Genomic DNA, 13,975 nt, shown 5'->3' with positions numbered 1-13,975 from the left:
GAACATAGAGTACAGGAGTTGGGAGGTATGTGGTGGCTGCACAGGACATTGGTTAGGCCACTTTTGGAATACTGTGCAATTCTGGTCTTCCTCCTACCAGAACATATTGTGAAACTTGAAAGGATTCAGAAAAGATTTACAAGGATTTTGCCAAGGTTGGAAGTGTTGAGCTACAGGGAGAGGCTGAATAGGCTGGGGCTATTTTCCCTGGAGTGTCAAAGGCTGAGAGGTGACCTTATACAGGTTTATAAAATCATGATGGTCATGAATAGGGCAAATAGACAAGGTCTTTTCACTCGAGTGGGCCAGTCCAGAAGTATAAGGCATAGGTTGAGGAAAAATTTAAAAGGGACATAAGGGGCAATGTTATCACGCAGAGGGTGGTGCATGTATTGAATGAGCTGCCAGAGGAAGTGGTGGAGGCTGGTACAATTACAGCATTTAAGAGGCATGTGGATGGGTATATGAATAGGAAGGGTTTAGAGGAGTATGGGCCAAGTGCTAGCAAATGGGACTATATTAGGTTAGGATATTTGGTCGGCATGGACGAGTTGGACTGAAGGGTCTATTTCCATTCTGTACATCTCTACGACTGTATGTCAAATGGAGCCAACCCCTTGCCCAAATGACTTTCTCCCCCATACCAGCACTCCTTGTTGTGGCCTGCCAACCTGAGCCTGATGTGATCCCAGATTTATCTGGTGGTTCAGATCTGTGTTGAATGCCTTTCTCCTTGGTCTCTGATGACACTGCTGTTACTGCAGAGCTGTGGATCGCTGACTGACCTGCAACTCTATGACACAGCATGATCGCCTGAAGATGGGCAGAATTTCCATCTCATAACAATTAAAGGCTTGTTATCCAAGAAATTAAAACAAGGCCAAGCTGATTTCTCCTTTGACATGGGAGCCCATCCTTACCACATAACCCAGCCTAGGTTTTGGACATGTATACTTTAATTACTCTGAAAGAATATCAAACCAAATAAATACCCATGCTAACAAAACATTTTCTGACAATTGCATCATCTTGGATTCTTGATCATACCTGATTTTATAGGCTTTAAAAGACAACTTTATTTTGAAATTCAGACTGCAGCCAAATGAATCTGTTTGCTCAATTTGAACTTGTAATATGATCAGCACCAGCCAAGCTCCACTAATTTCTTACAGTCTTGTCAATTCTGCCACATTGAGGGGTTGCAAATCAATGGGGATAACAGTTAAATTATAATTAAAAACCCATATTATAGTTTATCTTCTAAATGCTTCCACCTACTTTACATTATGCTAAATAATACAGAAGTAAAAATGAGGAATAATATTAGGCCTAGAAATTTTTCTTCACTTTCAACTGAATAATATACAATTTTGCAGCTACTGCAACCTGGTTGTTAGATAATTTTTAATTGTGAGATTTGAGTACACTAAGATTTTATAAACTTAAAGTTTAATTTTACTGAGTTAATTACTCACAAGTACTAATAATGAAACAGACTCATGCAGGTCAATTTCTATGAACTGCAACTAAAGAATGAAAATATAACTTTTCAAACTGATCAAGCAAGGACAAAGTTTTAGATAATCTTCTGGAAAATGTCACTGGCATGTGAAACTGGATTAAGTTTTGTAGTTACTGATTTCTTAGTACCTAGAAATGACACTGACATAGCCAGTTTTTGTCAACCTGAAAGGATAGACAACTTCACAGTCTACTGGCAGAATCAGGTGACCAAAGGTCTGCACAAGTATAATTCTTGAAATCTCCTTTTAAGGTGGACATAACATTCTCACCCTGTTATTATAAATCAACCATAATTGCCAAAACTGGTATATTTACCTTAACTCTTCTATTTGTGAAATCCACTTCAAGTACCAAAGGTGTCGTTCAATTTCCTCAATCTGACCAATCAATACTTTCAGTTCCTCCATTAAAGGATGGGCTGTTAGTAGATGATTGCTAATTGATTTAGCTAAGGTCGAGTTTTTCTCAAGCAAGATATTGAGTAATCTTTTGGAGTTTTCAGCCTTCTTGTATGCATTTTCAATTTTTTTTGGTACTTCTGATGAGACAGTAAGAACCTATAGTAATTTTAAACAAAGGTTTAGAGGTAACAATGCAATAACAAACAAAATTTGTAACATTGTAGTTACTTCAAATGTGTGTGATCGCCAATTATTTTAAGTTCACATTAAAATCAGAGGTGGAAATTTCTCAGACTCATAACACTCATGGACAAGTTCCAACAGAGGTATTTTTACATTTTGAGACAAAACCAGAGACCATAAAAGAGATAACACCTTAAATACCTGTTACAACTGTCCTTTTTTTTTAGGATATATTAATTGATCATTCTCTTTCAAATCTTGAAAATTTGATATTTCAGACTCTTATCTGTTTTTCGCCCTTGGTTCACAACAACACAAAACAAATTCTGTCTAGGGAGGACTAGCACCCAAGAGCTCTACACTATTTAAGAAACAAAATTCAGGTAACACACAGCTGCACAACATGGATTCCATTCCATCTGGTGAAAGGAACCCCAGAAGGGCGGTGAGAGTGGTGCACACGTGACTCCTGGTTCCCCACAAGGGTTCAAAAAGGTAAGAGCAGTCACTCCAGGATGTTCTTGTTTACCTGAATGGCAAATTTCAGAATATCACTGCCAAACTGTATCAAATATCTCCCAGTTAAAGATACTGAAGTGAGATTCAAAAGGTAGAAGTGTGCTTTCATTACAACTGTACAGCATATATGGAAACTTTGATTATATTAAAAAAAGCAGAGTTTTATGAAAAAATGGGAAATGTTGACAACCAAAGGGACTGGAAGATTTTTTTAGTCAACTTGCTGAGCTATGTTATGACATACCTCTGGAAAAAGTAGAACTCAAATTCACACCTCTGGCCTAGAGGTAAGAATGCTACCAATGTGCCGCAACAGCACCATATGGACTGGCATCATATCTATAATCCGATATACAGCAAGCAATTAAAAAGCAAACAGGATGTTAAACTGTATAAAAAAAGGATTTGGAGTATAAGAATAAACAAGCCAATACACTTACATTGGGTCTCGGTGAGACTGCATCTTGAATGCAGTTTTGACCTTTATGTCCAATAAAGGATATACTTGCTTAAAGTGCGACAATAGTTCTACAGACTGAATGAAAGTGAGGACTGCAGATGCTGGAGATCAGTGTGTCGCTGGAAAAACACAGCAGGTCAGGCGGCCAACTGAAGAGCTTATGCACGAAATTTGACACTCTTGCTCCTGGGATGTTGCCTGACCTGCTGTGATATTCCAGCACCACACTTTGACTATACAGACAGAATGTATGATGAGGATAGATTGAATAGAGTGGGCCCATATTACCTAGAGCTTTGAAGAATGGGAAGTGATCAAATTGTAATAGAAATTCCTTAATGGGCCTCACAAAATGATGTGAGGACATCATTTGTTAAGGAGCTTGAAGGTTTAAGGTTCACTATCTGACAATAAGGGAACATCCATTTATCCATTTATGATTGAGATGTAGAGAATGTTTTCATTCAAAGCATTGTGACAATGTTACCCCTCAAATGCTATGTGTGTGTAAGTTGGCCACTTTAAGTTAACATGTGTGTGGCCGTGTAAAATAATTTTAAAGGGACATCGCAATTAAATGAACTTTCCCCACTCTCCAAAAGTAACCTGAGGTACTTTGGTGTGAATGTTTGAGCCATGGATGCTCAATAGTTCATCATATTCACGTCAGAGATCGATTGTTCGATATTGAGAGAATCAAAGGACAGGGGGATAGGATGGGAAAACGAAGTTGAGGTACAAATTCTTGACAAGCCACATTCTCATTGTATGGCAGGGCAGGCTCAAAAAAGACAAATGGCACACTACTGTTTCCATTTCTTATGCTTATGGATTTAAATGTAAAATGTTTTATTTTCAACCACTGCATTGTACAAAAATTGAAACCACACAACAAATATGCCACTAACAATTATACTGTCACCAATTAAAATACAGAATGTATCAAAGTACAATTGAGTTTTATTAGCCTCTAAAAGGTATTAGGAACTTAGTTAAATAGCAATTCACTAAGTTCAAACCCTGCCATATCAAGTTTAAAAAATCACATTAAATAAGTCTGATCTGTAGCTTCTCAGCAAGAAAAAAATGACAAATGAAAATGACATGTTGTTGTAAGAGTCATTTGATTCACTTAGTATCAAAGGAGACAGTCTCCAATCTAGCTCAGCATTTTCAAACAGGATTTTGATATTTATCAAATCTGTAGTGATCAGGTTACCATACTTGCCAAATGGATACAAAATATACGCAAAATTAAATAAAGAGATGCAGGACTCTTTAAAACATCAGCAATGAAGACTGATATTCTCAGAATCAGACGAACAGTTTCAAAAAGGGTTCTGAAATCCACAGGGCAAGTCTGCTGCATATACTGTAAAATGGTAGTGACAATCTGCTAAGTAAAGTTCTCTATTTCTGATGGTGTACTCCAATTTATTTAAACAACAATCAAGATCAAACTCCTTTATTAGAGGTGACACAAATAGGACATTCTGACATGGCGAAGAATGGACACGTCTCTATATATTGACTTCTGCCCTCTAACTGCTTACACTCAATCATCTGCCATTTCTAAACATAGTATCGAGATATTGAATAAACTTTTAGCTCATGACCACACTTTCTGTAATCTCTCCTGCTTACTTCAAGAAATCCATCAAAATATATTGTATATTACTGAACCACTCACCTACACAGAAAACTACACATTTCAACCCTCAAATGAAAGCCACATAGTGCTGTTTATTGATCAGGTTCAATTGTTTTGTGAAAATGACTGATGGCCAGCTAAAACAAACCAAGTTCTTCAGTTATCATTTCGCAATGTCAGTAGAACTGCTTTAGAAATTTACTTTCGCAATCTGACTACTGTTTTTCTAAAAACTTTTATAGGGTGCACAGATCGAAATGCAACAATCGCTTAGAAGCAATTTGAGGAAAAAGGAACAGAAAAGATAATAAATGGCTGACTATTTCTTTCACTGATCAAGCGGTCCTGTAATTTGTAGGTCACTCTAAACCTGACGATTCAATTATAAGAAACATAATCACAGTCTGACCAATAAAACTATCATACAGCTTCTATCATACAGCAACCTGGTTTGATTCTTCCTGCTCAATTAAGGAATAATGACAAATATTGAGTAACACCGATACTGTACATATATCTACGGCTGCAACTTAACAGTGATGCATGATATAGTCTTTAAAATGAACAGTAAAAATTCAGTGCATTGAATAACACTAGTCAATCTGACATAAACCCCAGTCCCAGCTAAAGAAATGTTCTAAAAAGCCATATTAAAATACAAGTGCTGATTCTGTGTTTCTCTCCACAGATGCTGCTAAGAGTTGTCAATGTTTTCCAGCACATTCTATATTTAATTCCAGTCCCAACCTACTTAAAGAACTTTGAAGTAACTTCACTTAATTTGCTTGAAATACTATCTTCCAATGAATTAAAAGGAATTTTGCATCAACCAACAACCGCAATGACAAGGCAAATATGTTTCAACAGAGTGACAGCTTAATATCTGTTTTGGAATTCCAAATTTGTAAAGTTATTTGTTGTACAGATTAACAACAAAGTACCATTTTACAAGTGCCTTAGGATGAAAAGTGAAAGTCAAAGTACATTCGATTAAATGCGACTGAAGTTAATGTCTTGTTCAGTTGAAACAATTATAATGTGCAACGAGCGACATTTCAGATATATCAGACATTCGTGTCCGTAAATACCGCAAGATGCATTCAATTGCACATTGTTTTGAGAACCAGTTATTCCCCTTTGACCAAGTGACATTACCCAGGTATTACAAGTATGCAATTTCTCTCTTTAAAAAAATGATTTCAATTATCAGACACTAAGATTGAGAAAATACATAAGTCATTTCCGATTTCAATATAAAGCTTATAGCTGAGAATCAAGCCAGTGTTTAAAATTTATTAATTCACAGTGTACTTGGCTTTTATTTTGATGCACGTTTGGGGGGGGGGGGGGGAGACCGAGGAATGGATTAAGCCAACTGAACTCCCCAAGGCCCGGGCGCAGTACCTGCTCCTCCAGGTTTCTTTTACACAGGGCTAGCTCCTCTATTAGTCTGGGGAGCTTCCTTAATGATGTCGGGTCGTCCGCGAACTCTTTTTCAATGAATTCGATCACATACTGAGCCAGCTCAGAGCTCTCCTCGACCTCCGCCGCCATGACAGCGGCCGTGTCACGTGTCACCACATCCGGGGCAATCGCACGGTCACCCTGGAGATGGCCGTCGAGGCCTCGTCCGCGCGGGATGAAGGAGGACAGTTCCGAGCGTTAACTGCTCGAGAGCGGCCGCCAGTGGAGGAGGGAACATCGCTCATGTTGCAGGCGGTTGGCCTTTCACTATTCCGTGGTTACGCCAGTGTTCAACGGCAGAGTAGACCAGACCCTTTCGGGCAATAAACACAAACAACTGCGGGTGCAGGAGATGGGAAACAAAGAGAAATTCAGCGACTCTGGCAGCATCTGGAAAGAGAAAGAGCCAGAGTCAGCGTTACGGGTCACTCGACCCGAAATGTTAACTCGGGCCTTTTTTATTTTGCACAGATGCTGCCGGACTGGTTGGGTTTTTCCAGCTATTTCGGTTTTCGTTTCCAAGTGTTTTGGAATGATGTCAAGAGTTTGGCTTCCTGTCCTGAATGTAGAACTTAAAAGTTCAATTTAAGATGCTATTTAATCCCAGATTTCTCTGGTCACTGACTGAGGAGACGCGCCAAGTCACGTCTCGCTGCTGCTGCTGGGATATTTTGGTGAAGGAACGTGGGCGGTCCCAGGTCAACAAAGTGTGCTGGCATACAGTTACAAGGAAGTAGGCAAGTTCAAAGTTTGGGGGAAGATTTGTAGTTCGGGTGCTCATTGTTGTGGTTCTGTTCGCCGAGCTGGGAATTTGTCTTGCAAACGTTTCGTCCCCTGTCTAGGTGACATCCTCAGTGCTTGGGAGCCTCCTGTGAAGCGCTTCAATGATGTTTCCACCGGCATTTATAGTGGCCTGTCTCTGCCGCTTCCAGTTGTCAGTTCCAGCTGTCCGCTGTAGTGGCCGGTATATTGGGTCCAGGTCGATGTGTTTGTTGATAGAGTCTGCGATGAGTGCCATGCCTCTAGGAATTCCCTGGCTGTTCTCTGTTTGGCTTGCCCTATAATGGTAGTGTTGTCCCAGTCGAATTCATGTTGCTTGTCGTCTGTGTGTGTGGCTACTAAGGCTACTACTACTCGAAATGACACGACCAGCTATCCTTAGTTGCCACACACACAGACGACAAGCAACATGAATTCGACTGGGACAACACTACCATTATAGGGCAAGCCAAACAGAGAACAGCCAGGGAATTCCTAGAGGCATGGCACTCATCGCAGACTCTATCAACAAACACATCGGGACCCAATATACCGGCCACTACAGCGGACAGCTGGAACTGACAACCGGAAGCGGCAGAGACAGGCCACTATAAATGCTGGAGGAAACAGCACAGAAGCGCTTCACAGGAGGCTCCCAAGCACTGAGGATGTCACCTAGACAGGGGACGAAACGTTTGCAAGACAAATTCCCAGCTCGGCGAACAGAACCACAACAGTAGGCAAGTGTGTATTCTCTCACTCTTCCCAGAGTCACATTGTTTTGGCAAATGGATCGCTGAGTTTGGAAGGATCTAGAAGGTGGTTTGGTGTGGGGTAGGAGTTTAGGCCAGCAGCTGCAGCACTCTCAGGCCCAATGTCGGGTGTGCTTTAGTGTTCACAGTTGGTGGTGGTAGCAGCACTCTTTCCAGGTATCGGTTGGGATAGGAGTAGTCCAGCAGGCGCAGGGGTGAGGAGGATCAAGGGAGGGCCTGAGGTGGAAGTAGGGATTAGGCACCTTGATGGAGCAGGCAGGCTTGAATGAATACCTGGCAAGCCCAAAGGTGAGTTCTAGGCAGGATGGAGAGTTGATTTGAAGGCCAGAAAGGGGGCCTTCATCAAGCAAATAAAGATGGAGGGAGGAATTTGCAGAAAGGGGCTTTAGTATTGGGGAGAGGAAATGATGTTGGGGAGCAATGTGATGATTCAGGAGCACGTGGACCTTCGAGGATAACACTAGATTATCAAGAAGGGAGACTGTAAGTAAAGAATATGAAACATGTGATGGTAAGTCTGTTAACTGAGCTATTCATAGTAGTTTCCTTGACCTTGTTAAAACTGCGCAAAGTTTTCCTTTGGAGCTTCCTCCTCCCTCCACTCACATGGCCCCTACTCCTCCAGTCTTGTCAACTCCTCCAGTGAAGCATACCTTATATTTCTTCCCTTTGAGTTGGTCACCCTGAAGGGGGAGCTTCAATGTCCACCACCATTAGTGGCCTATTAGCCACCACCATGGACTGAGATGGTAGAATTCTGAAGGAACAGGCTTTCAGACTGGGCTTGCAGTAGATAATAACAGAACCAGCACTAGGGGGTTACCCCTTCTTTACGTTATCTTCATGAATTTACTATTGTAGATGCATCCATCTTTGAGAATGTTGGTGAGAATGGACATTGCATAGCCTCTGTAGAGGCAAGATCCATCTTCACACTTACGAGACACCATTCTGTTGTGTGGTTCTGGAACTGTGCAAGGAAGATAGAATTAGAACAGCATTAGCTGTGACCAGCAACTGCAAAATTATTTTTCACCACATTCTGCAATAGAATGCTCTAGATATTCTCTTGATCTATAAGCACCATCAATCCAAATAATCAACTCCAGTTCAATGAGGTATGTAAAAGTATATGCCAGGAACAGTCTATAATACAGGATTATAATCTTCAAACTGTATTCTTCAAACACAGTTAAATGTTTCTAGGACTAATTAACCCAAAGTTCTGTAATCCTGTTCTGTCCAATCATGAAAGCTTGTGGGCAGGTAAACAATTAATGGGAAGAGGAGGCTCGACAAGCATTCCCATCCATAATGACATGACGGCTCAGTGAAAATCAGTACACTATATATAGCAAAAACAAAATGTCCTGACAACTATCTAGCTAGTACTTAACACTCGTATACTGTCACAACTAAAATGTATGCATCTATTTGAAAAAATGTGAGAATTGGCCAGGTGTCTTGTCTCTAGGAAGGAGGACAAATCCAATCTAATAACCACCGCACCAACGTACTTTCAAATCATCAGAAAATTCACAAACTGAGTCAACAATGCCATCCAATAGCACTTGCAATTACGTGCTTACAATACTCTGTTTAGGTTTCATCAGGCCCACTTTCTCCACACATAGCCTTCATCCACACACAGCTGAATTCTGGTGGTCCTGACTACCATTCACCTTGGAATAACATTTGATAAAGTGTGGCATCAAAGAGTGCTTGTAAAATTGATGTTAATGGGCATCAAGGGGACAACTCTTCACTGTGTTTTCATACCTACAAAAGACATATGGTTGTGGTTGTTGCGGGTCAATCCTATCTCTCCCAATATCATTGCAGGAATTCCTCAGGACATGTCCTGGGTCAACCATTTTAGCTGCTTCATCAATTAACCACCTCTATCATAAGATAAAGTGGAATGTACACAGTTATTCACAATTCCTCAGATAAAATATTGGCCTGCTTACAGATCCTGACCAATATTCATATTTGAGTTGATGAATTCAAGTAATATTCATGTCACACAGGTGCTAGAGAATGACCATCTCCCCACAACATTGAAAATGAAAAAAAAATCACAATTTACTGTAAGCCCCACCATAACTCCATGGAGAGTCCACCTAAAAGAAATTTAACTGCATCAACTACATAAGTACTTCGCTGTTGACTGGAGGTTCAAGACTGGAAATTCTGTGGTAACTTACCATCTGACACCCTAAAGCCTGTCTACTCATCAACATGGCAAAAGTCCAGGAGTGTTATAGAACACATTTAACAGGATGAGTACAGTCCAACAACATGTAAGCTAAACACAATTCACAACCAAGCACCCTGGTTAGTGACACCCCATTCACCACCTAAACATTAACTCCCAACCACTGACCATGGTTGCACTCAATATCTACACAAATCATCAAAGCTTCTTTGATAGCAAATCCTAAACTCGTGATCTCTAATAAATAAAAATATCAAGTGCATGGGAACATTCCTACATTCAAATCATACATCATCCTAACTTGAAATATACTACCTTTGCTTCATTTTCAATGGCTCAAAATCCTATACCTCTATAATTAATAGCACAATGGGAGTACCATTACTGCACAGACTGCAGGTTTAGAAGTCAGCTCACCACAATCTTCTAAAGGACAACTAGAGATGGGCAATAAATACTAGTTTTGTCTGACCCCTCTATATTTTGTGACTGAAAGATTAAAAAAGAACATAAAAAGTTCAGATGTGAAGTAGAAACCAAAGTGAAAAAGGTAAAGGAAGAATGTTAAGAGTCCGGCACCTAACAAAATGGAAACTTAGAATCTATTATGAATACATCTATAGTGAAAGGGTAGTAAAAAGAGGTGGGTCCAATTAGGGACAAAGAAAAAATCAACAACTGGAGGCAGTATATCATTAATTGTGGGGTGCCCCCTCAGATGAGTTTGATTGAATCTGCAGGATGTGGGAAAGAGAGCTGGGTGTTGAAGTCTCCTCAGAGGCATGGGAGGATATTTGGGAGAATGCAAGGAAGATATCAATTTGCAATAGGACCCATGCTTTACAGTTGAAGATTCTCCAGAGTCCACTTGGATCCAGATCATTTGTCAAAATTTAAATCAGAGGTATCTTCAGCATGTTCCAAGTGCAAGATCTGCACAGGCACTCTTATCCCTTGTCTGGTCTTGTGATAGGTTTCAAACATGTTGGAGTGCTGTAGCGAGCACAATGGAAAATTTTGTGTGTAAGGGTGGAGAAGGACCCTATCTCTCTCCTTTATCTGCCACACTAACAAGGGCTTTTACATAGCCGTAGCAATTGTGTTTTACGAGTCCAATATCCAGGGAGGAGGAACTGTGAACATATGAGCATTTTGTTTGGCTGGGCTGAGTTATTACTATTTATTAGTTTGCTGTTGGTTATTTATTTATTTATTTATTTAGTTAGTTAAATGACCAGTTTGGGGTTTTTATTCTATATTTTTCTATATATGTTAATATATTTGTACATGAGGGTGGGTTGAGGAATTTTTCTTTTTATTTGGGTTTTTTGTACTGTTTTGAATTGTTTTGTACTTGTAATATTAAAAAAATCTATTTTTTTCAATAAAAATATATTTAAAAAAAGATGGAGGCAGGAATGCTAAGTAATTATCATCTTTCTTCGATCAAGAGTCACACTCATCTTAAAATGTTAATTGTTTCTTTCTCCATATATGTTGCTTGACCTAAGTACTTCTAGTGCTTAGGGCAACAAATATTTGCTTTTCTTTCTAATTTCCCAGAAAGTGGTGATGAATTTTTTTCCCACAAGTGAAGGAGTATTGATAATTGTTCTAACTGGTGCACTGACTTGATAGGAACTTGCAGGTAGCGACGTTCTCATACATATACTGCCACTCTTTCAATGTAACGTTCACTGATCTGGAAGGTGCTGTCAAAATACTCTTGGTGAGTTGCTGCAGTTCATCTTGTATGTCGTGCACACTGCTGCTGTGGTGCATTGGCATTGTCATAAATACTTACTTTCCTGATGGCTTGCTGATCAAGTGGGCTGCTTTGACCTGGATGATGCTGAGTTTTGAGTGTTGTTGAATTTTTTGTTGTTAGAGGTGTACTCATCCAGACAATTGGAGATTATTCCATCACTTTTCTGACTTGTATGAGACAGGCTTTAGAAATCAGCAGTTGAATTATTTGCTTTAGAATACCCAAATGCTGACTTGCTCATGTAGCCACAGGATATGGCTGGTCCAGTGTAGTTTCTTGTGGATGGTGACACTCAGGATGTTCATAGTAAGGGATTCAGAGATTGTTATTCTCATTTTTTGGAGATAGTCATTGCTCAGCTGTTGTGTGGCATTAATGTTACCTGCTTTGTATCAGCATCCAAGTCTGAATATTGTCCATAGCTTGCTACATAAGGACAGACTGCTTTAATGTACAAGCAGTTGCACATGGTACTGATCATTGTACAATGATCTGAAATTATCCCCACTTCTGACCTTATGATGAAAGAAAGGTCATAACTGAAGCAGCTGAAGATATTTGGGTCATAGACACTATTTTGTGCATTTTGTAATGTATTAAAGAGGCACTGTGGGTATATCCTGTCCTCCAAGCTAGAAGCTCTGGTTTTAAGTTACACTCCTAGACTTGATGGCCAAAGAAGGTGCATTCATAACAGGTTAAGTCTCAGTTTATAAATTCTTACCACACACCTTTGGCTTATGTTGGAAGAGGGGGAGAATCCTGGTAAGCAAAATGGTGGAAAGAAAATTCTCAAAACCTACATTTTTGGGAAAAAAGAATAATATTGGGGAGGCCTAATGAGCATTTTTTAAGATGATGGAATCAAACTTTGCTATTTTGACAGTTTGTCTGAACCAAGAAATTCAAATATATGATTGTTTAAAAATTGGGATGTTATTTGGGAAAGAAACTCTAGAGGGCAACATAAGTCCATCAATTAGATACATTTCTGGACAGAGATTGCTTCAGGGATTTGTTGAAAAGGCTGGATGAATCCATGGAAGACAGACAGACCTGAAAATGTGTTGCTGGAAAAGCGCAGCAGGTCAGGCAGCATCCAAGGAGCAGGAGAATCGACGTTTTGGGCATGAGCCCTTCTTCAGACAGACGGACCTACTGACATTGCTAAAAATTCATGGATTCATAGTGATGGAGTATTTTTACCCACCCTTTCATCAACATCTGGAAAAGAAACAAAATTGTCTGTGGGAACAACCTATCCTGATAGGAATTAAATGCATATATTTTGATACATATTCCAGCAGCAATTCAAACTTTAGAACTCACTCAAATGCAATGGTAAAATAAGCATCTGGTTCGAGAATGAAGCAATACTAAAAAATGCTACAATTCTGTGTCATGTCAGAGGAGATCATAATATTTCAATTATTTCACTTCTTGCATTTACCAAGCATAAGACTGATATAGGGAAAATTACAAGATGAATGAAACGATTAGTTTGTTCATTTTGGTTGTGATAAGAAATTAATAGGGAATAGCTTCTCTGTAACTTAGTGTATTAGTTGCTAACCCAATGTTTACTTTGTTGTATTTTCTGTGTCTGTTATAGTAAAATACATAAGACATGGAATCTTGTCATGCAACCTCTGAATTGATCACTGAGAAGTTTGTAGCTTAAGTTATTGGTCTCTACCGGCATCATAGCAAAAAGCAAAGATCATACCTGTCCTTTAAACAGCCTTCTCAATTTGTCCTGCAACCTTTAAAGATTTGTGTAACTCTACTCTCCAGATGTTTAGAAAAATGAAGTTTAGAAGATGTGAAATTAGCTAGAGAAAGGACATGATATATGATAGATAGTATAGGGATATAAGTATTGAACACTTTTGAAAACCTTGATACTAATTGAAGAAATTTAAAATAGCTTCCCTTTAGGAATATAGTCCCATCTGGGGAAAACATATTGTTTATAAGGTAAGATCTGCAATAATGGCAGATGATTATTAATTGTCTTGCAAGGATATTAAAAACACAAGAGTCACTCTAACACAGCTCTCATGAGGTGACCAGCTGTAGAAAACATTTGATAAGACAAGTTAGTAAGCTACCAAAATATCCCAAATTTGTTTATTCTTCAGTTTTTTTTGTAGCTCAAATTCCTGTCTTCAGATGACTTGAAGTTCTTTATGCTGCTACAAAAAGTATCACTACTACAAAATAAATTGCAAAAAAACAAGCAAGGTATGTGTATA

General features: G+C 39.3%; 1 protein-coding gene across 2 annotated transcripts in view; it reads right to left on the bottom strand.

Moving 5' to 3' along the window:
* Positions 1 to 6,824, bottom strand: part of rint1 (RAD50 interactor 1) — a 50,094-nt gene extending 43,270 nt beyond the window's left edge. The window contains exons 1-2 of one of the 2 annotated variants that reach the window (XM_072562720.1): positions 6,143 to 6,824; positions 1,840 to 2,081 (exon numbers count right to left, since the gene is read on the bottom strand). In XM_072562720.1, coding sequence (XP_072418821.1) covers positions 1,840 to 2,081; positions 6,143 to 6,292 — 392 coding nt within the window. In that variant the 5' untranslated portion in view covers positions 6,293 to 6,824. The remainder of the gene's footprint in view (positions 1 to 1,839; positions 2,082 to 6,142) is intronic. The other variant, XM_072562719.1, reaches the window with a different exon arrangement.
* Between the last annotated feature and the right edge of the window lie 7,151 nt (positions 6,825 to 13,975).

The sequence above is a fragment of the Chiloscyllium punctatum genome, chromosome 44 (assembly GCF_047496795.1).
Source record: "Chiloscyllium punctatum isolate Juve2018m chromosome 44, sChiPun1.3, whole genome shotgun sequence".
Taxonomy (NCBI): Eukaryota; Metazoa; Chordata; class Chondrichthyes; order Orectolobiformes; family Hemiscylliidae; genus Chiloscyllium; species Chiloscyllium punctatum.
Note: the sequence above shows the minus strand (reverse complement) of the source record. Positions and strands in the feature narration are given on the sequence as shown.